Genomic DNA, 24379 nt, shown 5'->3' with positions numbered 1-24379 from the left:
CAGCGAGTGCTGGGCAGGATCGGAACCCAGGCTGCCTGACTCTGGAGGCCCTGCTCTTTGCCACCTGCCATATGATTAGTCTCTGGTCCCCTCTATGCTGATCTCCACCCTCAGTGGCCTCCTCTGCCCCAAGAGACCCTCCCTGAAGACCCCAGTCTCCGTTCTACCACCTCCAAGCCCCTCACAGGCTGACCCATTGCCAGGCCACCTCACCCCCATCTCTATGGCCTGGGAATGTCTCAGAGGCCCAGGCTGTCCTCCCCATCTCTGTGACCCCCATGTCCAGCACCCGACTGGGCAGAGAGTCTGCCTCAGTAGACATGTGATGGCTCAGGCCCAGGAAATCCAGGACCCAGGGGAACTCCAGGGACCGTCCAGACACCAGCTGCTCCCCCTGAGAGAGACAGTCTCAGGCTTTCCTAGGAAAGCAGGAAGGACAGGAGTAGGGTGGGACTGAGGCTGGGACAGGATTTCTGGACGCCACCCTCCAAGTTGGAGTCTTTCCCGAGAGGGCAAGGAACACAGAAGGCTCAGTGTAGGGCAAGATTGGGGGTGGCCTCTCCCCGTCCCAATCTGTTTTTGAGCTCCTCAATCTCCTCTCTATAACCCCACTACATGGAAGAGCCCCCTCCCTTCCAGTCCCCGTACCTGGGGCTCGGCTGTCACAGCTCATGACCCCATCTTTGCAGTGGCTGCAGAGAGAGAGAGAGAGAGAGAGAGAGAGAGAGAGGTGCTAGTCAGCTGACCCAGTCACTGCACAGCCCAGACACCAAACCCCAGTCACTGCAGGACCCGGAGACCCTGAGTCACTGCCCCCAGATCCCTCCCGCTGCCTGTCCCTGGCTCCTGTGCAGGGTGGGTGCCATCCATGGGACGTTCTGCTCAGATGCACTCTCTTCAGTTAGCAACTTCCACTGACAGAGAAGACAGCAGCACTGCTCCACAGGGAGCTCACCAGTGGCCCAGAGACGGAATGTCGCTGTCTCCCGGGGGATAGTCCACTCCTTGGAAGTGGCAGGAGCACTGGTTCCTATAAAACACAGGAGCAGAGAACAGTGAGCGGACGCAGGAGCTGAGGCGGGGACTGCCAAGGACAGGGACTCACTTCTCTGCCAGCCAGGGGCATAGGGACATCTAATGGCATCTACTGTGACATGTGACACATCTCCAGGGAATGAGGAAGCCAGCCTGGCACCAGGGACGGAGGTCAGGGGTGGGCCTCAGACTCAAGGCCCATCCACCGAGCTGGGTCTCCGTACACTCCCAACGCCAATCTCTTCTGGATGTAAAGTCAAGGCCAAGCTTCCTGAGCCCATGCCGTGTCAGGGACAGGGCCATATTCTTGTATTGGTCATTCACACCCAGCATCTGTTCTAATTGCTCAGGCCTCTGCCTATAGGTTGTCCCATATTTTGAGCATCAGGCTAGGCCTCTCAATACGTCATGTCATCTGCTCCTCACAGGGACCCTGAAAGGCAAGGATCCTTGTGCTGTCTTTCAGTTCCTCACTGTAGGTCATCTGAGGGCAAAGACTGTTACCTCCTCACATGCCTCCCACAGCACCTGTGGGCTATAGCCAAGGGCAGGTCTTGGAGCAGAGCCACTGGGGGCTGGAAGGGAAGTCTGAACTCATCCCACCCCCAGGTTTCTCAGTCACTTTTTCCTTCTCCAGTCGCCCCCCTGCCCCACACACATACAACGTACAGAGGCTCCCCTCGTTGGCAATACTCAACATTGGGGGGAGGGGCGCTAAATCTCCAGGGAGGATTCTGGAGTTTAAAAAGGCATGAGTGATTCTGATATTACCCCCAAAAGAGGCCTCTCTCCAGCCCCCACCACTCAGTCGAATATGAAACAATTTTACAGATGGAGAAATGGCCGGGGGTCGGGGAGGATCAAGGGCTTTGCCTGTCAGCCCCGGGATTCTGGGAGGGTTCCACTTCCCATTATGCCTTCCAGCCACACTGAGACCAGGCCTACAGCAGCCTCAGGGCCGCCCCGTCCCCTCTGCTTGGAGCACTCTTCCCTCACTTCCCTCAGGTCTCTGCCCAAAGTTGCCTCATCAGAAAGGCCTTCCTTCCATGCTCATCTCAGCTGACATAACGGTGACCCGCCCCACCCAAGGACTCCTATTCTCACTCTGCTTTGTAGCTCTGATCACCACCAGACCCATAAGTGTCTGTCTGTCTGTTCTGCACCCCACCACCTAGAATGGGAGCTCCATGAGGACAGCATTCTGTTTGTTCACTGCTGAATTCCCTGGGCCTAGAAATGCCAGGACCACACTAGGGGGTCAATAAATATTTGTGGACAGAGTGGGGAGGTGAGGGCAGAGAGACCCTCTTGGCTCTGTGGGGTGGTTCTGTCTTGTGGTCCTCCTGATGTGCAGAACTGAGAACCAGAGAAGTTAAGACACTCACCCAAGGTCACACAGCAGGTCAAGGTCAGAGTTGGGGTTTAAACCCAGTGTGACTCCAGAGTCCCACTGCCTATGGGGTAGTTCTGTCTCTGTGGAGTGGCCTGAAGAACCAGAGCTGAGGAGGGAGCCCACCCATCCACCCACCTTACCCACCCAGATCTGCCCTGTGACTGTGAAATGAAGTAGGGACATCAGAGGGCCAGGCAGGCTCCCCAGTCTCAGGTGCCCTGGAGACCCCAGCCTCCTCCCCGACTGAGAGAGGTCAAGCCGACCTGCTCACCTGGGAACACAGAGGTCAGCCTGGGTGTCCAGATAGGTGTCCGGTGGGCAGGCACAGCCCTCCACACACTCGTCCTCGCTGAGGTCACCACCACAGGCCTCAGGGCCAGCCAGGTCCTGGCAGGTTTGTCCACACAGGGCCACACAGGGGCTGTACTCCTTGGTGGCCTCACAGGACAGTGCTGTAGTAGAAAATGGAACTGTGCTTTGTCTCCCTTGTCCCCACAACTGTGTAGGGTAGGGTCATTATCCTGATGAGGAGAACTGAGAACCAGAGAAGTTAAGACACTCACCCAAAGTCACACAGCAGGGTAAGGTCACAGTTGGGATTTAAACCCAGTCTGACTACAGCGTCCCACTGCCTCCCACTACTCCAGCATGGCAGGGTGGCAGAGCTGGGCCCCACCTCCCGACCTCAGCCTGAGCCCTGCCATTGGCGTATCTTGTTCTTTGCAGGGCATTCCTCTTAGGAAGTGATATTGGGGGAGGAGTGGAAATCACTGGCCCCTGAAAGCCACATACCCACCCCATCACACACACACACACACACACACACACACACACACACACACTCCTGCCCCTCTCATTTCCACGCTTGTAACACACTCTGCTGTGAAGATCAATTATGCCCCCTCGGCAGCCTCTTGTCCAGATGGCCCTCTCTTTACTTAATCTGGCTGTTGTCCCACTCCTCCGGGTCTCCCACTTGCCAGGGGCCAAGGCAAGTAGATCCCCTGAGACTGTCCAGCTCAGTTGCTCTCACTGGGGCTGCACACCAAGCCACCTGGGGAGTTTTTAAAGATGCTGATGCGAGCGCCCTCCACAGGTACATTGTTTTCATTGGACTGAATGTGACCCAGAGAAGTGCATTTGGAAAAGTTCCCAGGGTGAGTCTAATGCGCACCAATGCTGAGACCCACAGGTCCTATCCAGTCACCTCTAGAGAACCTTTGGCTCAGAGAGGGGCATGGCCTTGCCAGGGACACACAGCAATTACCTACTGGGCTGGCTTAGAACTCAGGCCTCCTGACTCCCAGTACTGTTACTTTTTCATTTATTCAACAGACATTTCCCTACAGCTTACAGAGTGGGGCCTGTACTGGGGCTAGCAGGGGTGGGCAAACTTTTTGACTCGAGGGCCACAATGGGTTCTTAAACTGGACCGGAGGGCCGGAACAAAAGCATGGATGGAGTTTTGTGTGAACTAATATAAATTCAAAGTAAAGGAGCGGAGGGGAGAGCAAGAGAACCGGATAGAACAGCCGGATCCGGCCCGTGGGCCGTAGTTTGCCCACGGCTGGGCTAGGGGCACAGAGACAACTAAGAGATGGGAGGTGTGTGGCCGGGGTGGGGTGCGGTGGGTATGGGCCAGCACATGCCCATTGAGACACACGTGCACCTGAGGGCCACGGAGCTGGTGGTCTTTAGAAAGCTTGTTCCAGCTCTGACTAGAGTGGTGGCAATGCAAGTGCTGAGAGGTGGGGGTGGGGTGGGGTGACAGGACCTGGAGATGGGCTGGAGGTGAGGGTAAGACAGGAGTGTCACATGTCCCAGGCCTGGGTGACCAAGGAGACCAGACCCTGGGCAGAGGTGGAGAGCAGGAGAAGCCGTTTGCGAGGCGGGATGTTAGGCCGGAGAAGACTAGGGACATGCGAGGGGAGAGTTCAGGTGGACACTCAGGCCTGGAGCGCCCGTACCTCCAGGCCCCCTCACATGGGCACACAAGTGTGGGGCACTCACCACAGGCTGGCAGGTGGGTGCGGAAGTCGACGGGGAGCCCGTGGCGCTGGCACAGGTGGGCATAGTGGGCCAGCGTGGCACACAGGCAGGGCTGCCCGCAGCGGCAGGCGTCCCGGCGGCACTGCTCAAAGTAGGGCACGGGGCTCAGGTACAGGGAGCAGGGCGCAAACAGCTCCTCCATGAGCACGCTGCAGGCCTGCACCGCGTAGGAGACTGGACAGGAGGCACGGGGCCGGGGCCAGGGGTCAGGCTCGCTGGGCCCAGGCCCAACCCCTGCCCCCCTCCCCACAGCTCAGGGGAATGTGTGTGTGTGTGTGTGTGTGTGTGTGTGTGTGTGTGTGCACGTGTGCCTGTGTGCATATCTGGTTGGGAATGTGTGGGTATGGTTTAGTGAGTTTGGATGTGAACATGTAGCGGGCCATATGCATGAGTATAAATAACTGTAAAGGGGTATGTGTTTACATGTACACATGTTACGCATGTGTACATGCACTCATACATTGCATTCCACCAGGCATGAACCCATGTGCTGGAAGGAGAAACAGGAGTGAACAAACAGACAAAATCTCTGCCCTCATGGAGCGTACATTCTGGTGGGTGGAGACCATCACTGAACAATTTACACAGAAAAGTGGAAGGAGAAGTCTCTAAGGAGAGAGGCCGGGAAGGAGACAGGGATCGCAAGCTGAGGCGGGAGGGGAAATTGCGGTTTTAAATCGAGTGGTCGGGAAAGGCCTCCATGGGAAGATGATGTTTGAACAAAAACTTGAAAAAGGTGAGAAGTATGTTTTCTTGAGGGAAGGGCATCCCAGGTGGAGGGAACAGCAAGTGCAAAGGTCTGGAGAGGAGAGGAGGCCTGGCTGTGTGGGGAGAGCAGCAAGGGGGCCAGGGGGGCCAGAGCAGAGTGGAGGGCAGGGGAGGAGGCGGTGAAATGAGGGGGATGGGCAGAGGGTGTAGGGCCTGATGGGGCCACGGTGAGGACTTGGGCTTTTGCCCTGAGATAAGGGAGCCAGTAGTGCACCTAACAGGGTAGAACGTGAAGCTTCCTGCCTGACAAACCCTCACCAGGAGGGAACCCCAGTTTCTTAGCAACCCTGCCCAGTTGGACCAGCATCCTCATGCCCACGGTTCCCATCTCCTGTCTCTCGAACCAGTCCCACTGCACCCAGTCCCCCTCCCCCCACCTCACCGGCTTGCAGGTGCATATCACAGGGGTCCAGGGGGGAGCCAGAGACCAGCGGGGAGCAGGCAGACAGCGTTTTCCAAGAATTGCCAAAGAGTTGTGGGGTGCTCTCAGGTACACCCACCGGAGACCTGCAGCCAAGACATAGCCACACTCACACACTTGCCCATGGGGGCCCAGGCGAACATCCAGTGTTCACCCAAGTAAGCACCCCCCTGATCAGGTACACACACACACACACACACACACACACACACACACACACACACGGACGAAGCATAAGCACACACGGTAAGAGGCACAAATGTACCCACCTGAACTGGAACACCATAGGCCCAAGAATATCCCCTGCACACACCTTTCAAGCAAACACACACGCACACAGCGCAGATATGTGCCAGACATGCCAGCAGCCAACGGGCCTCCACAACCACATTCAAACACAGTTACGGCTATGTGTGCGCACACATCCCGTTTAACAGGTTCCAAAGGGACTCACAATGGGCTTGGGCCCACACTGCCCTACCTTCTGCACCCACCCCCAGCTCTTCGTGTCAGAAAGAGAGAAACAGAAACGCTATGAACCAGACCTCTTCTTCACCTTCCCACTGGCAGTTCCTAAAACTCCCCTGCCCTCCCTTTCTCTCTGCGTAGGAGACAGTCACACGAGGGACAAAAAGGAGAGCAAGGGGGAGAAGCATGATGTTTTCTAAACATCACCATCTCCAAGGTTCACCAAACCCAGGAAGAGAGCCCTCGGGGTCCGTAGGGGGCAGGCTCTGCCCACATTACTGCTCCAGGGCAGCCAGAGTCCTCAGGTGACACAGAGCAGTGTTTCCGCAGAATTCACCTTTAGGAGGGTGGCAAGCAGCCCACACAGCAGACCAAGGTCTGCCCCCACCGTCTGGCCAGCTGCCCTAACCTCAGCCCCACCAGGCAAGACAGAGGAGAGCGTTGCATTTTAAGTGTGCATACACTGAAAAGCGCTCAGCTTTTCCTTATACTGGGTTTTCCAAGCAAATCTGAATTCTTGTTTCCGGCTGAAGAAAGCCTCTCGTTTCCTTCTGCATCACCCAATGCGTGTAACTCGAAGGACTGGCCGGAACCCCCATCCTTCAAGATCAATCCTTCGTCCTTATTTCTGGAAGGCCTGACTACTGTCCCCTCCCAAGGTACTAAACTGTGTCCAAGCCCAGAGAGTCCTTCCTTAACTCTCCACCGGTCCATGGCAAACAGCACAAGGCAGGGAAGTTGAAGGGTTGGTGAGACAGAAAGCAGGAATTCTGGCATCACTGGCTCACTGGGGGTTTGCACTCATCTAAAGGTGTTCACAGTCAAAGCAAACAACCATGAGCCAACTCAAACCCCTACTAATTTTAAGATTTTTTTGCCCTAAAACTGTATTTCTCAAGGTATGCTCCATAGACCTCATAGACTAGAATCACAGTGGTGCTTATCTATAATAATAAAATCATAATATGCTAATTAGACCGGACATCCTTCCAGACGAACTTCCGAACGAAGCCGGGGCTGCAAAGGCTGAGCCCCTTGCACGAATTTCGTGCATCAGGCCTCTAGTTAGAAATAAGATTCTTGGGCCTTAACCTATAGCAGATTCTTAAAGGAAGGACCCAGGGGTCAGCATTTTAACAGCCTCTGCATCTTCTGCACAGAGAAGTCTGAGCCACTGCCTTAAAGAAACATACTTAAATTTACATGGAGAGAAATAAATGATCAAGTGAATAGCAGGCCCATGAGAGCCCATGGGAGTTTGGGAGATTAGGATACTTGGCCCTACGGGTCCCCCTCCCCCTCCTTCCGTTCCAGGGCAGGAGCACGTACAAAAAGTCGTCCTGCGTGTTGCCGTTGAAGGTGCCGCAGAGGCCCACTGTGTCCTCCACCCATCGCTGGTCCACCTGCAGGTAGAGGCGCAGGCCTTCTCGATCGTAGAGCACCCGCACGCCCACGTTGGTCCTCACCCGCAGGAACACAGAGGACAGCCTCCGGATCTCAAAGGCGTCTGGCACAGAACCCGAAGGGGGATGTGGGAAGTTGGGCCACTATGCACCCCACCCACCACCACCACCTGCGTGGTGCCCTCCAAGCCCCATACCCAGCCCAGCCTTCACACACAGTGAAACCTGCCAAGGTGTGGTGTGGGGAGCCTTGAGGAAATCCTGCTCCATGATGAAACCAGGACCAGGGATAACCTACTGTGGCAGCACCACCTGAGAAATTTCTTTTAGCTTTAAATGCCTATTAAAGCTTTGCTTCCCCACTAACTGGTATGTTTCCTTCTCTAGCAAAGGAAAGTCCGTAACTGCCCATTCTTTTCACAGTGGCCACTAGGAAGCTCACAACATGACTTTGGACTCAGTTGTAGCGATTTTAAAGTTTAGATGCAATTGTGGTGAATTTTATGCCCTTTGTGTTTGTACTTCTTTGGCCTCTTTACCCCCACTCCTCTCCATCCTGAGTCCCTGTTCTTTCTTCTTTCCTTCTGCATTTTCTCTGGTGCTATTTTATTTCTTAGTAGTTTTGCCATTTTTGTTAGTCGTGCTTCCTATGAGCTACCACAAATCCCTGTGGAGTCAGACAGGATAACAGTAATGAATAAACAAATCTGAGAGTGGGGGTGGAAAACAGCTCCATTCATACCCTAAGTTAGGAGAGGCCATACTGCTCTGAAGCCTGTCATGTTGGAGTGGGGACAAAGATCATCTTAGAGTCCATAATCCATGTCCCTGGGACCAAGGGGCCCCTGGCCTGATCCCCCCAGTGTTAGAATTGGAGCTCTTGCCCACGTGGCAGTGCCTTTGGCCAGAGGAGCCTGGGAGAAGCCTGGGCAGCAGCTCCCAGCCAGCTCTCGTCCACCAAAGCCGTACCGTCCGTGTAGGGTGGGGTGACCTTGTACTGGTCAAACAGAAGGACATCCCCCGCTTGGGTCAGGGTCACCTGTCTCCGAGGGTCCTGGTGCAGAATCACTGACACCGACTGGACACAGACTCCATCCTGGTTCTGGGGAGACAGGAAGGCCCATGGGGCAGAGTTAGTCTGTCTGTCCTGCTGGTCCCAACAGAGCCCTCCAGGAGCAGAGAACTGAGTGCAGTTTGAGGCCAGGAGCAGGCTCCTATGGTGACAGAGCCCGAGAGGACATTAGGGGTCCTCTAACTAAATACCTTCATTTGGGGAATGGGAAAGCAGAGGATCAGGCTGGAGGTCAGTGGCAGAGCTAGGATAATGCAAATAAATGTGATAGTTAACACTCAGGCTGTCTATGACGCAGAGCAGAGATGGCCCCTGAATGGCCCAAAGTCTAGCCACAGAAACACTCCCCACTCGACTGCCAGCTGGGTCTTCAATTTCATCCTTGTGTGGTTGTTTATAGAGCTCTTTCCATGTGCACATCCTGTGAAGTACCAAGCTCCTCTCACAGGGCGGCAGGATATGAGCTAATATTCTCTGGGCCTCAGGTTCTCATCTCTAAAATGGGTAGTACACACGAGCCCATTTGTACCTCTTTGCACCGAAGAGATCAACACAATCACACACTGATGAACTTGACAGATGCCCAGGTCAAATAGCAACAAGAAAAAGTTCCTCCATGGAGAGCTACCCTGTACTCTCCACACTGTCACAGCGCCTATAACAGAGTGGGTTATGGGGTCACTTGTCTGCCTTACCCAACAAAGTGTAAGGCCCAAAAGGCCAGAGCCAGGCTCAATTCATCCCAGTCTCCAAGACCTAACATAGCTTTGGGCACAAGTATTTGCTGAACAAACGAACGAACGAATGAATGAATGAATGAATGAATGAATGAAAATGAATGCATGCATGAATGAATACAGAGATGTTGAAGATACAATCCAAGGAAGCAGAGAAGATTAAGTTGAATTAGAGCCATAGTACAGATTTAAAAAAAAACAACACTGAGGCCCAAGAAAGGAAAATGACTCTCAGCTATTCTAGAGCCAGAAAACAGTCTCCCGCCCCAGGCTCTGCCCAAGAACAATAGACAGAAGGCTAAGTGGGCTGTGGAAAGACCTGGGCCCCTGCCCTAAATCCCCCAGCTTCTCTAGGGGCAGAGGGCAGGGGCTGCTGGCGGGATTGTGCTTGGGATCCCCAGCCCTTACCAGGCCACACGGGGCGTTCTGCAATGTCACTGTGAAGGTGCCCGAGGAACGGCTCTTGGCCAGGATGTACTGACACGTGGCAGGGAACGTGTACCGGCGGCCGTCAAAGGTGGTGAAGTGGATGTCGCCAGTCACCGAACACTCGGCTGAGGACAGAGAAAGGTGGCTGACCCATGGGAGCTGCTGCATGGGGATGGCCTCTGCCCCGCAGGCTCTGAGCAGGAGGAGGAGTCAGCACCCTGTCCTCGGGACTCAGGGCAGCGTCTGGAGCCCTGGCCTGCCCTTTGGGAGCCCTGGCCACTGGGGAGGCGCAGCCCTGCCCTGAACTCCCTCTGACAGGAGACCAGGCTTTGGGCTTGAAGACCAATTCTCGTCCAAGCCCCTGAAGTCAGGAAGGCCCTTAGATACATAGAACCCCATGAAAAATGGGCCGTCGTGGGATGGAGCAATCGCTTAATCAGGCAAAGGAGCTCTGAGGAAACAGAGGGAGGGTGGTTACACCAAAAAAACCCACCTGAGTGACCCCTCAATCCACCACCCTAGCCCCAACAGCAGGCCTGGCTCCCAGTTTCCCTGCCCTCAAAACTGTGAGACTAGAGAAAGGGGGTAGAGTCCAACGTGGGGGTCAGGTACCTGGGCAGACAGACGTGCTGCACACCCACTTGCCCGCAGTGCATGTGCTGAAACAGAAACCAAAAAGGCAGGGGCTCACCCTTCCTGGAAGAGATGCTGGAGGGTGGCGGGGTCCACAGAGCTCCTGCCCCCAGCCCTCAGTTTTCCCATCTCTGAAATGGGTGGTGGAGATTCCACCCACAGATTAAATCTAATGACATCTGTGACTCAGAGATGCTGAGTGAGTGCCCTCATGTCATCAGGGCTCCCAGACCCCAGATGGGCAGCCCTGATGGAAAGCCCTGGGATTTACCAGCTCCTCCCACCCCAGCAGCGGACACAGACCAGGCATTGCAGTCTTCTTTCACCACAGAGCCAGTCGGGTACAGGGTCCCGTGAAACTCACAGGGACAATCAGCAGGTGCCACACAGCCCCCATCCTCGAAGATCAACCCTAAGGTGACAGAAAGGTCCACGTAACTCACCTCCGTTCCTGTTCACAAACCTTTCATGGCTCCCCTGTGATAAAGATTCCCACACCCAAGCTCTTACACCACTGAGCCCACCTTCAAACTTCCTCCTGTATAAATCAGCTCAGGCCAGATCTGAACTTCCTCTGAGCAAATAATCTCACCTCCAGAACTTTGCTGAGACACCCATCCCAAACAACCTGCATACGTCTAGCTTCTCCTCACCACCTCTCAAAAGCCTGTTACTGTATCTAGAACCAGCATAGGTACCACCTCCTCCAGGAAGCCTTCCCTAACCATCTCTCCCACTAGTGAATTCTTATATCCTTTCTTGTGTGAACCCCTGAGTTGATGTGCCTTAGAATGGAGTCATACAAAAGTGTCTTCTCACTGCCATCAGAGTCTGATCCCTAAAGTCAATCTTTATTATTTTTTAACCCACCCCTGCCTAGCCAAGTGGCCTGCATGCACACTATAGATGTGCTGCAAAGTTATGCATCATGAAAACAGTACGTGGATGAATGTTGAAACAAATGTGTTGTGCTAAATGAATAGATGAATGATGGATGACTTGTCCTCATCTACGCACCTTAAAAAGCTCAGACCCAACGAAATGAAACACCCTGCCGAACCTCTCAAGAGCCACAGTCCCACCCCCATCCTCACCTCTCTTAGCCCATTCATTCATTTATTCACTTATTAATTGTTTGCTCCTTCCTTCATTCATTCCAAGCACAGGCATCCTCCTCGTCCCTGCTTCATGCTCAACCTGTGCCTGGCCAGGTCAGGCACCCCCTCGTCCCCAACATACCATCAGGGCAGTAGCAGCCATCCACACAGGCAATCTCGCTGTCCACGCAGGCCGCCCTGGGCTGGCAGGAGGTGGGGCAGCAGCTGATGCACTCGTTGTAGGTAAAGGCCTTCTCCTTACAGTGCACGGCTTGGGAGGAAGGGAGTGGTATTGCCTGTCAGCTCCCTAGGGGCCCAGCTCTGCCAAGACCCATTCAGTCCCTATCCTAGGCCCTGGGGCAGCAATGGAAGGGCTTTGATTTTCCTGATCCCTTAGTCCCAATGGCAAGAATGATCCTCCTCTCACTCTATGGCCCTGGGCCAGTCCATCTCGCTCTGAGCCTCAGTTTCCCATCTGTCACATGGGATGAGACCTCAGGGCTTAACGCTCTCACTGTGGTTCTGAGCAGGACAGGACATTGAGCTGAGGCCTCAGAATGCCATCCACAACCCTAGGACAGAGCTTGTCTGGGCCTCCCTGCCCACCACCAGGCTGCACCTACTGCATTGCCGGAGCTGGGTCCTCCAGCCCTGCAGGGGCCGCCCCGCCTGGGCACATGCCCGGGCATACTCGGCCAGTGCCCGGCACCAGGTGGCTTCATCACCCGCTGACCTGTGCAGGAAAACCGGGGGTAACACTGGAGCAAGGCCCAATCACCACCAGCCCTCCACATTCTGTAGAGACTGCAGGGCTCAGGCACCCCTGCTCTCCACACAGCTGGGAAAGGAATGGGCGGGTGGCGGGTCAGGCTCCATTTCTGAGCCTCAGTGAATGGAAAAGCTCCGTCCCATCTATGCAGATAATTTCAGAGCTTTGGAAAGCATATCTGTCAGTGCCTGGGATTGTCAGGCTCAGTGGCCCACGGGCTGAGCCCCACCCCAATACTGAGAGGGATTTCCCCACCACCCCCAGTCCTGGCTTCCCACTCACTGGCAGAGATCGCTGGTACAGCTGGCCGCGAAGGGCAGAGGGCTGACGTAGGCATGGCAGGCATCAAAGGGGGGCCTCAGCAGCATCTCACACCGGTCATACACACTCTGGGGCAAGGGCAGGGAGCTGGAGCCGGGACCAACAGGGCCACACACAGCCCTCTGACTCACCAGCCCACATGGAACCCCAGCTTAGGCCCAGGGGAGGGGAGGAGAGGACAGGGTCCTTGGGCACCAACAACCTGGGCACCTGCAGCCAATGACTTTGCAAGAGGTAGATGGGAAACCAACTTAAGCCAGGCACTAGGGTGGGAGGTAAGGAGCCAGGGTCCCGACCTGCATGGTTCCCAGGCTCTGCTGCAGGCACGGCGGGCGAGGCAGGGAGGAGGTTGTGGGCCCTGGAGGCTGGTTAGGAGCCTGCTCCTGCCAGCTGTGCACAAACTCGGCCACATCGTCCGTCAGCTTCCCTGTGGGGAGAACCAGCATGACCACAGGTGGGGGCAGGTGCACAGAGGGATCTGAGGGAAGGCAGGTGGAGCTGAGGAGATGCCCAGAGGTGGGCAAGGCGTTGAGGAATCCAGCCTCCTGAGCTCCCATCCCAATCTGCATGCCCAACAGAGCCACTCTCCTGGGAGAATGCCCAACACCTGTAGTAGGTCCCTACTGCTCCACACTCAGGGGAGGCAACGCCATGCACTGGAGAGAGAACCATGTGTAAGCCTGGACACGGGGCCTCAGTTTTCCCACAGGTGAAATAGGGCCAATAATCCCTCCATGAGATCATTTCACAGACTATATGGGGTGCTGCACAGAAAGTGTTCAATATGCTGTGGGTGCTCAAGGCGTCACTCCCCTTCTTCGGGCCTGTGTCGCCAAGATTGGGCCCTGCACCTTCACTTTTATGCTTACCTCTCCTCCGTAGGGATCTTCAGCTCCAGCTGGGCCCTCTTTTCCTGGTTCTCTGGCCCTCCATCCTCCCCCCCCCCCAAGGCCTTACAAGGTCAATCCCACCCAGCAAAGTGCCCAGTAGATGCTCACACAACCCTAGTAGGAATTCTCATTATGACTATTTTACAGATGAGGAAACTGAGGTCGAGTGGTTAAGAACTGAGGTCACACACGTGGTAGGAAGTGGCCTCCCACTGATCTTTAGTAACATGACCCAGGTTCTTCCCTAAGGCCCTTCCATCCCTCCCACACCTGTCCCTCCACCAAAACCCACTGGAGGCCACCCACCCTGCACCTTACCATAGCTGGTCACCAGGTCATCCTGGGGGTCAGCATTGTTGTTTCCACACAGCCCGTGGGTCCAGCCCAGGAACTCTGGGCTCATCTTGATATAAACAGCGGAGGCACCATCCCAGGCCAGCGTGAAGGCAGACTGATACCGCACAAGGACGTAGCCAGCAAGCCTCTGCAGATGCACGCTCCCCATCACATGCGGCAGCTGGACCCTGCAACGCACAGCCCAGAGCTCCAGATCACTCACAGCATCTCCACTAGCCCAGTTCCCTCACCAAAGGATCCGCCATCCATCCCTACCTGCAGGACCCATCATGTACATGGCACCTGCCTCATCCACATGGCCAGTGGGACCAGGTACACGGCACCTGCCTCATCCACACGGCCACTGGGACCAGGTACATGGCACCTGCCTCATCCACACGGCCACTGGGACCAGGTACATGGCACCTGCCTCATCCACACGGCCACTGGGACCAGGTACATGGCACCTGCCTCAGCCACACGGCCACTGGGATCAGGTACACGGCCACTGGGACCAGGTACACGGCACCTGCCTCACCCACACGGCCACTGGGACCAGGTACATGGCACCTGCCTCATCCACACGGCCACTGGGACCAGGTACATGGCACCTGCCTCAGCCACACGGCCACTGGGATCAGGTACACGGCCACTGGGACCAGGTACACGGCACCTGCCTCACCCACACGGCCACTGGGACCAGGTACATGGCACCTGCCTCATCCACACGGCCACTGGGACCAGGTACATGGCACCTGCCTCATCCACACGGCCACTGGGACCAGGTACATGGCACCTGCCTCATCCACACGGCCACTGGGACCAGGTACATGGCACCTGCCTCACCCACACGGCCACTGGGACCAGGTACATGGCACCTGCCTCATCCACACGGCCACTGGGACCAGGTACATGGCACCTGCCTCATCCACACGGCCACTGGGACCAGGTACATGGCACCTGCCTCACCCACACGGCCACTGGGACCAGGTACACGGCACCTGCCTCAGCCACACGGCCACTGGGACCAGGTACATGGCACCTGTCTCAGCCACATGGCCACTGGGACCAGCCACATGGCCACTGGGACCAGGTACACGGCACCTGCCTCAGCCACACGGCCACTGGGACCAGCCACACGGCCACTGGGACCAGGTACACGGCCACTGGGACCAGGTACACGGCACCTGCCTCGGCAACACGGCCACTGGGACCATGAGATCCAAGGCCCCGCTTTCCCTCCCCGACTCCTCAGTGCCTAGAAGTCCACCATAGAGAGAGATTCTTTTGTCTCCAGAGTTTTAAAATTGCTTTTTAAAATCGCAATTTCCTTGGCAGAGACAAATCTTAGAGTGACTGGATTTGCTAGCTCCGCCCTCCTAGACAGCAGAGATGGTATAAGCAGACAGGGACTTTGTTTCTTTTTTTGGTAGGGGGACGAGAAAGGGGTAAGAAAAGCAAACACCGAGGATGAAGGTAGAGTGGGATAGAAGAAAAGACGCAGGGACCACTTTCCCTGGTTTTACTGGTATAGGATCTCCTAGCCAACCTGGGATTTGGCAATCCCAGGAAAAATCAGGAAAGGAAAACAAAAGAGGTGCCCAGCCAATCAAAATGGTACCAAAAGCTTGGTTTTCCCATTTCCAGGTCTGAAGCCAGAAATGCGAAAGGGGAGAAGGGTCATGGCAGGAAGACCCCACCTCTCCTTCGGCAACAAACTGACTAACAGCAGCCAGGGAAGGGAAGGACAGCAAGGAAGGTTTCAGAAAGAACCACAGTCCAGTTAGTGTGGGAACAGAGTCCTCCCTCCTTGTGCGGTCCCTTGATGTCCCAGTAAATGACCCCATGTCACCAGAAAAGGGTGAAAGTGTGCCGTTTCTGTTCTGAGGAGACTTGAACTGCGTATTATCCATTCGGGCAGATTTTCTTCAAATTGTAGGGGTGGAGGGGGGATTAGCATGCTTTAGTAGCACACTCGCATCTCTCTGGGAAATGGCTATTTGCCTGAAAACCCCCTGTCTGGAAACCCACAGGGCCTGAGAGTCACAGAAAATCACGAGGGACTCATCTTCCTGCAAACCCAGCTGACTGGACACCCAGCTGGCCAGGGTGTTCCTGCCCTAATAGTGGAAATTCTGCTGCCGCCCCCAGAGAACAACTTTCTTTAGGCCTGAGAACGGCAGGTGCTCACCCACCCCCACCAGCACTGCCCCGGAGCAGGAGAGGTCAGGACAGAAGGTGTCGTTACCTCACTCCTCCGTGGGTGACCTCCTTGGCCAGACGGAGCTCCTGCTCACCCGCAAAGAAGAGGCTGACAGACCTGGAGCAGGTGTACGGGGAGGAGCCACACTGCGGGTCGTTGTGCACCTGATGGGGGATTCAAAGGCCAGAGTGCAGGGTTCCTGCTGGGAACTTCAGTTCTGGACCCAGCGGCCCCCTGCTGAGCTTCTGCGAAATGCTGACCACCTGCCAGGCACCTTTCATCTGAGACCTCGCCCAGTCCCCCAACATCACAGGCAGGTCAGAGCTGCGATTACCTAAATTTCAGAGAGGAGGCAACTGGTGCTCAGAAGGTGAAGTGACGAAGGTCACATGCACAGCCAGGATGCTAACCCAGGTCTGCTGGTTCAAATCCCAGCGCTCTTTTACGATATTGCGCTGTCTCCCCATTTATGGACTCTTTGTTTCTCCATCCCAGGTTATCCCATCCAATTGAAAGGCGGGGTTGTATACTCACACCATTTCACATGCATACAGAATGAACACACACACATATTCACCTCATGTATCTACTTACCGGGTACTCTCAACCCACACACTATAAACACACTTCTACCACAACTCTGGCGAGCAGTCTAGCCCTCCCCCCCACCCCCAGGTCACTCCAGTGCTGCCTGTCACATACACATCTCCTCTACTCCCTGCTCAGAGAGAACCCACACCTCCAAGGCCATAGGCACCAGGGGGTGGCGGGTGAGGGGGCACCAGAGCTCCCAGAGCTTAGAGAAAAGTCTGAAAATGTTTCTCTTCCTCAACCTTCCACCGCTACGTTAAATGTGGTTAAGCAGATGGACCACTTCAACCAAGAGTAGGACCTGTGAAAGCCGCCCCATAGTCTAATTACTAAATATTTTTCAAATATTTTTGACCAGCACCCACAGTAAGAAATAAAAATAGGTACATTTGTTTCGTTATAAATAAAACAAAAGCTTTACAAAATAATGTTTACCCCATTCAAGAGTAATGCATTCTTATATTTTCTATTCTCTTTGGGGATTTTTATGCTGTTTGTGACTCATTCTGTTGATTTTATAATCCATGAATGAGTGGTACCTCATTACTCTACGTAACTGTAACATATCCATCATGAGATGACAGCCATGAAAAACTCTAATGTGGGACACCCCAAGGCAGAGAGGGCAGGATCGGTCAAGGTCATGGCCCATGCAGGGCATGGCCCCCTGGGCAGCCTCTTGGCAGGTACATGCCTGCGACAAGGGGCACTAGCCTCCAGGGCCTAGTGGAGCCTTCCTAGGCAGGCAGGTCAAGGGAGGCCTCACCTGGACTGAGAAGGTCTGTCCCTCAGGTTCATGGTGCCCCACCAGTGTGTAGCTGCCCTTCCCAGAGAGGTAGTAGTAGAGGCCATCAAATGTCTCCACATGGTGCTGTCCCCACGCCCGGCAGATGCTGTCCCGCTCAGGGCCAGCATTGTACACTGAGCCAGGAAAAGAGAACCTCTCTGTGTAGCTGCAGTGGGCACCAAGCCAAAGGCTGCTGGGCTCCAGCCCTGTTAGGGTCACCCCCACTCACCCCACAGTCCAGGGCCCCCAGAATGTCCCTGTACCCATAGCCCCTCCCAGGGTGGGATGGAGCCCAGACCCACCCATCTGGCAGCGCGGTCCAGTGGCATTGAAGCGTCTGCAGTCACAGAAGGCTGGGTGCACACACTCACCCCCGTTGAAGCAGGAGAACAAGTCTGCAAGGGAGACACAGAAGGCACCTCCCCATCAGGCTGAGACTGGCAGAACTCAGGGATGAAGCACCTCCCTCATGCCAGGGCACCCAGCCCCAGCCCTCCCAGCACTACATGGAACTCAGATGCCCATCCCAGGAAGTTCCAAATTCCTCAGTAGCTAACCTTAATGGAGGCACAAGTAGGGTACCTCAGACGGCTGCACAGCCCCTTCCCTGGCAGGCAGGTAGAGTGGGGTACCTGCCTTCAGTATGCACCACATGGACCCCAGACCAGCCCCACCTGGTCATCAGCTCCTGCAGCTAAAAGTTCCTGCCTGGCCTCCAGGCAAGGCAGGCAGAGCTGAGCTATGGAGCATGTGGGGTGAGCAGGGCCAGTACCCCAAAATCTTCAAGTTCTGCTCTTCCTCACTGCTCCATCAGCACAGAGGCCATGGCACAAACCAGGGGAGGGGAAGAGGCCTCACATCTGGAATTCAGTAGAGAGAAAGGCCACAGAGGACAATAACATAAAGCAGAGCAAGGTGTGGTGGGGAAAGGAGCCATGATGTAAGAAGAGGGGCCATGGATACGGGACAGGTGACGCCATGGACAAGTGAGGGCAGAGGCCAGGGACACAGGACAGGATGAAGAGCAAAGCCACGGAACACAGAAAGAGGCCACAGAAACAGTGGAGGGGGAAGCATAAACTCATTAGAGTCAGATAGTGCGAGAATGGAAAGCCACAAGGCCATGGTGCTAAGACCAGAACATTGGCGAGGCGCTCCTCCGCCAGGGAGGAGAACGCAGAGTAAATTTGGAGGATGGGGCTGGAGAATGGGAAAGAAAGCCCATGCAGGGAAAAGAGGTCACAGGAGGCCCCGAGGGAAGCCTGTCCTGCCCTCACTGGCCTCTCAGCCAGCTGGGCCCTCCCCCACACACCCCCGGACCACAGGGAGGGGACCACTTACAAGATGGTGCACATTTGGCCCGATGGAGCCGCCTTTCCCAGAAAGACATGGCCAAGGAGTCCACGGCTTCAGCCTCCTTTTTAAAATGGAAGAGAATGCGATCAAGGGCAGCCTTCCTGAAGGTCACAGCCCTTTCTGTCCATCATCTGGAGGAAGGGAGGCCCCGACCCTTCCATGCCCCAGCCCTTCACCTCCCCATGCCCACCTCTGGAAGGCAGGGAAAGGAGAATTTTCAGGCCTGCCATAGGCCCAGAGAAGTAAAGGCTTTTTTTTTTTTTTTTTTTTTTACTCTCCAAAGTGGCATGCCACACCCCCTCCCCTCCGATATTGCCCACCTCCCCCACCCCTGCTCTCTCTAGTAAACCTTTGTGTCTCCACAGCTCAACACAAAACCCCCTTGTCTTGAGAACAAACATGTTCCTCCACAGAAACCACATGAGGCAGAGCAAAGCTCCTCACTGCAGGATGGGAAGACATCTCACCCCATCCCTCACCCCAACCCTTCTTCTGGGATCTTCCAACAGCAAAAACAGTGCTTCATTCATCACCACCCACAGTCCTCAGAACTCAACTCCAAGTCAGGACTCTCCCTGATACCACAAATCTGAGGAGGACACAGGCAAAGTGGAGCTACTGATACCATTGTAATTACCAGTAACTAGCTATTAATAATAGGAAAAGAGCAAAAGGGAAGGACAGACATTACAGGCAAGTCATTTGGGCAGCTTCACCAGGAAGCTGCAACTTTACACTCCCCAGGGAACCAACAGCCCATCCCCTGCAGATTACTGGGGGGAGGGACTGGATAAAGAAGAGGATGGACGCATGCCCAGTGAAGTTGGGATGACCTAGGGGAGGTACTTATCAATCAAACCTGGGTCAAATCATTGAGTAGAAGAGGTGGAGCCAGTGTAAGCCCACAAAAATTTGGGGATACATAATCCCCCAAACGAAAGAGTTTGCTCTCTCTTGGCTCTTGGCGCACGGCTCTCTTAGCTCTCTGGTCCCTTTGGCTTTGCTCCTGCCTATGTTCCCTCCATAGCTGCATAGCCATGTGGCCATGTGGACCCCACAGGCAATGGACTGATGGACTGCAAGGGGGAACACCAGCTAAGCTAGCCTGATGCTGGACTGGACACTGCTCTACTATGGAGCAAAATTTCTGGACACTGGCTCTAATTCTAGTCCTGTTAAAGCCACAACTACACTTCTTCTAAGGTGGGGCAAAGGGAAATGAGACCTTGGAAACTCAAGAGATTTAATTCCTCAGAAATAAAGCTTTCTAGCTCATCCTCCCGTGTGAGTCTCAGAAAATTCCTTTTCTTGGGATCTTGCAAGAAGCCCACTCCCACAAGCAACAGGTGGGGATGTGGACCTCTCCCCACCAATAACACTAAGAAATCCTATTTTCCAGACCCCAAGTCCAAACCCTTGGTCTCTCAAGATACAAACCCTCTGAAATTAGGGCTGTCCCGAACATCATGTGTGTTCAGTCACCACATGGCTAGCTGACTTGGACATCTAACCTTGCAGAACTCCAGTCCAAAATGTCTAAAGTCACCTGGATCTGGGTCTCTATGCACAGCAGGCTCCTTCCCTCTCAGAGCCTCGGCCTCCTCATTTGTACAATTTTCCAGAACTATATGCCCAGCCCCTGGCCAGGTGTAGTGAACAAAACAAAATCCCTGCCCTCAGGGAGCCCACGCTCTTTTTTACAGGGCCAACAAGACACAAACACAGTGTGGGGACTCGTCTTACATGTCTTCCTCTCTCACTGTCAGCATCCCCAGGATGAATGCCCAGCCTCCAGCAAAGGACTTGGAACATAGAAAGTATTCAGAACTCTTGGTCCCTGAGACCAACCCTAGCTCTTTGTCCCTCCTTGGAAGGCTGAGTCTCTCTGCCTCATCTCCAGACACTCACCTCCTCCCTCTTCACTATCCTACTGACCCCTGGGAAGTCCCTGGCCCCTCCTTGACCAGGTTAGTTCCTGGGTCCTCCCCAGCTCTCCCTACCCTGAAGACCCAGGCCAAGCCCTAGGGCTCAGGCTGCCCACCCTGGCTGTAATCTATCTCCCAGGGCCTCAGAGACCACAGGAAATAGGAGACAGCAGCCAGGGAAAACAATGAACACCAAGGTCCTCCAGGGCCCCAAAGAGCTTAATTAAAATTGGCCTTTATGTCTCTCTCCTCCTCTCCTCCACCTCAGATGTGGCCTCTGAGATTGGTGTTATGAGGATAAAGCAGCCTGTGCTACAGAGTTGAGGCCATTTTCTGAAGAAAAATTTTAAACCCTGTCCACCTGATTCATCTTCAGTGTAGATGGGTTCTTAATCATTGTTATGCCATTTTTATGAACACCTTTGACAATCTAATGAAGACTACGGACCCCTTCTCAGAATAACGTTTCTAAAATAAAACATAAGATTACAAAGGAAATCAAATACATTGAAATATAGTTGTAAAATATGTTATAATGTGTGACAGTAATATTTGCACTTTTTATTAATATATTAAATAACCAGACCTAGCAGCACATGCTGTTACTGCCAACATTTTGAAGCAGTGAGCATAAGTGAGATCGGGAGGTGGCAACAACTGTAAGGGGATAGGACACATCTGCGATATCTTTGGTGACAGTCACAGACACTGCTAACACTCTCGTGGTGTGTAGTCTACAGTAATAATCAAAAGGAATGCTAAATTTCAGTTAATTGAAGTTCCAGTAAATAATAATATATTTTCCCCACCTACGTTCACGGACCCCTGGTCTACACCATCAGTTCTTTGAGAATGGCTGAGCTCTGTAGGAGTGAGGCAGCACTGAAATGAAGGGTGGCAGGGTGCTGGTCAGGGATTCCCCCACTGTTACGAATGAGGGCATTCCAGGCAGAGGGCCCTGAAGCGTCCCCCAAGTTCACTTTCTAGCTGATGGCTTCATTCTCGTCGCCTTTATTTGTTCTATGAGTAATGTGAGAATCCTGCTGGGGTTGCCTGGTCTAGATGCTTCACAAGGAAAAAGGGGAGGCCTACCTTGGAATCCAGCAAGGAAGGAAGCCCACCAGGGGAAGAGGTACTTGGGTAAGGATCATTTCCCTCACTGAAACACATTTCCCTGGAGTCCTATGGGGCATCCATGGTGCCAGGGACAGGCCAGTACACCAGGAGACCCAGCTCCACCTGCTCTCTGGGGGCCTAGCAAGTCAGCTTTCCCCAGCTATAAATGAATAAAGATATTATCTTTCAAATCAAACTGTATCTCACCATAAGTTGGGAGCTGGAAAAGTATGCAAATAAGAAATTAAAAACAAACAAACAGGTAAGCATGACCCCTCCTACCTTGGGGTCTTCATATCTATTTTCAAAGGGCAGGAATGTGAGACACATTGTTTCCTATGATAAATGATGTTCCCCACCTGCTGGCACAAGGAGCTACCCAGACTTGATCCCTAAGGTGCATGAGATGAGGCTCAAGATGCTTGGGGGACCTGGCTGTCGGATGGGCTGCATTTGTAACATGTCTGTGGTTGTAGGAAGGAGACAAGTGAAGGCCAGGATTAGAAGGAGAACCTGAGTCACCTGATCCAGAGCCCAAAGAAGTTTGGCAGAGGAAGAAAACAAACCAGTACCTCTTCTGAAAGCATGAGGAACCCAGGAGGGTGGGCAACAGGGAGTGGTCAAGACTCAGAGTATGGTAGCTCAGGCCTCTGCTTTTCAGCCGACCCCTTCTTGCAAACCCCACCAGGTGGCCCACTTTTTCTCCCCTCTCAGGGCAGCTTTGCTGGGACACTGCTCACGGTATGGAGAGGGGCCTCTGAAAGGGTTTAGGGCCTTCCCGGGCCAGGCAGGGAAAAGAGCACACTCTCCTAACCCCTCACCTTCCCACTTTTCACTCGGGGAGGGGAGAGCTCAATTGTCTCCTGATAGCACCTTGGTGCCCTCCTCCCATTAAAAAGTAGGTAGATGGCCCTAACTGGTTTGGCTCAGTGGATAGAGCATCAGCCTGCAGACTCAAGGGTCCCAGGTTTGATTCCAGTCAAGGGCATGTACCTTGGTTGCGGGCACATCCCCAGTAGGAGGTGTGCAGGAGGCAGCTGATCGATGTTTCTCTTCCATTGATGTTTCTAACTCTCTATCCCTCTCCCTTCCTCTCTGTAAAAATCAATAAAATATATTTTTAAAAAATAAAAAGAAAAAGTAGGTAGATGGATGGATAGATAGATTAATGAGCTGGCTGCAGGGCCCTAAGAGATTAGGAGAGTGGGAATAGAAGTGACTTATGAATTTGCATACTTCATACCAGAAACTGTGTTTGCTCTCTTCTGAGCAATTGCAGAGACAGCCTTCCTGAAACCTAGGAACTCCCTACCAGCCTCAGATCCCAGCAGAAATGAGCCCCTGCCCATTGAAGCCCCCCTTCTCCAGGCCTCCCCTTACCTGGCCTCCCATCAATGTTGTCGCGTCCCCTATGGCAAGGGTCCTCTCCGGGTGGCTGTGGCTAGGTGAGAAACAAGCTCAGCATGGGCAAGGGGATAAGAATGGGCCAGGCCTCCCCACCACTCCCAGGCCCATCCCACCCTCCGTGCTAACTCTGGGTCACTCACACCAGGAGTAAAAATGGGAACAGTGGGTGGGGTAGCCACAAGCTCACATCTACTCACCTGGGGTCCTGGGCTAGAGCAGGCTGCAGCTCTGCGTTGCTGGGGGGTGCAGGTGCTTCGGCTGGGGACAGGGAATTCCTCTCCACTCAAATTATGCCTCTCTTTTTGGGCCTCCCACCACCTGTCCCCCGTCTGTTAGGAAGCCTCTCCCACATCTCCTCTGGCACCTCAAATCCTTTCCCCCTCTCTGGCACTCTTAAATAAGGGTCCCCCTCTTTCATCCCACTCTCTGCACCCAGTTCTCTGTAGTTTCCCACCTTGGGTCTCTTCCACTCTGCCCAGCTTGGGACCCATTCCCCGGGCTCTCAAAGGCCTCTCTTTCCTTCTGGGTCCCTCTCTTCAGACCCTCTCCCTGGCCGTCCTCCTGGCCTCCCTTAAACCTTCTCTTTTTCTTCCCTCTCTCCATCCTGCCCCGGTCCGTTCCCCTAAATGTTCCCCAGCCCCGGCCTCCCCTAGTCCACACACCTCTTACCTAAAGCAGGCACCTCCAGGGACTCCCCTGCCGGCTCACCCCAGGACAGCCAGGCGCAAGCGAGGAACAGGCAGAGCGCGGGCGCGGGGACGCGCGGGGCCGGGGCCCCCATAGGAGCGCGAGGGAACGGGGAAGCCTGAACACAGGCCCGGAGTTCTGAGAACCTCTCCCGGAGAGGGCTAGGTCACACCTCCACTCTGCGGCCGAGGTCCGTCTAGCAGTCTTGCCCCAGGGTTTCCTTGGCCCCTCCTCCCAGGCGCTTGGCTCCTCCCCAAGATAGAGTGACAGGACTGCCCAGGTCATTACCATAATTTAGGCGCCTGAGGAAGATCAGCCTTAGTCCTTCTTGTACTGGCTGCCCCTCCCAGGGGAGGATGAATTCAGATCTCTCAGCCCTAAGTCTTTCCCGGAACTAGGAGGCAGCCTGTGCAGCCTCCAACCTCCCTTATTCCTCAAAGATCCCTGGCTCAGGATCTAGGTCCCGCAAGCCCCTTATGCCAGAGA

General features: G+C 54.4%; 1 protein-coding gene across 1 annotated transcript in view; it reads right to left on the bottom strand.

Annotated features, from left to right (window-relative positions):
• The window catches only part of OTOG (otogelin), a gene marked incomplete at its 5' end in the record, with an annotated part of 74238 nt that extends 50251 nt beyond the window's left edge, over positions 1-23987 (bottom strand). The window contains 22 exons of the mRNA XM_080688425.1: positions 649-692; positions 956-1030; positions 2700-2880; positions 4439-4651; positions 5628-5752; positions 7464-7641; positions 8507-8639; positions 9755-9900; positions 10388-10434; positions 10712-10820; positions 11648-11776; positions 12129-12238; positions 12557-12663; positions 12892-13022; positions 13804-14009; positions 16070-16188; positions 17382-17536; positions 17705-17797; positions 18744-18819; positions 23180-23240; positions 23404-23464; positions 23876-23987. Coding sequence (XP_080544551.1) covers positions 649-692; positions 956-1030; positions 2700-2880; positions 4439-4651; positions 5628-5752; positions 7464-7641; positions 8507-8639; positions 9755-9900; positions 10388-10434; positions 10712-10820; positions 11648-11776; positions 12129-12238; positions 12557-12663; positions 12892-13022; positions 13804-14009; positions 16070-16188; positions 17382-17536; positions 17705-17797; positions 18744-18819; positions 23180-23240; positions 23404-23464; positions 23876-23987 — 2611 coding nt within the window. The remainder of the gene's footprint in view (positions 1-648; positions 693-955; positions 1031-2699; positions 2881-4438; positions 4652-5627; positions 5753-7463; positions 7642-8506; positions 8640-9754; positions 9901-10387; positions 10435-10711; positions 10821-11647; positions 11777-12128; positions 12239-12556; positions 12664-12891; positions 13023-13803; positions 14010-16069; positions 16189-17381; positions 17537-17704; positions 17798-18743; positions 18820-23179; positions 23241-23403; positions 23465-23875) is intronic.
• Positions 23988-24379: the final 392 nt, after the last annotated feature.

The sequence above is a fragment of the Plecotus auritus genome (assembly GCF_963455305.1).
Source record: "Plecotus auritus genome assembly, chromosome: 9".
NCBI classification, from domain to species: domain Eukaryota; kingdom Metazoa; phylum Chordata; class Mammalia; order Chiroptera; family Vespertilionidae; genus Plecotus; species Plecotus auritus.
This window is presented reverse-complemented; position numbering and strand designations above follow the sequence as displayed.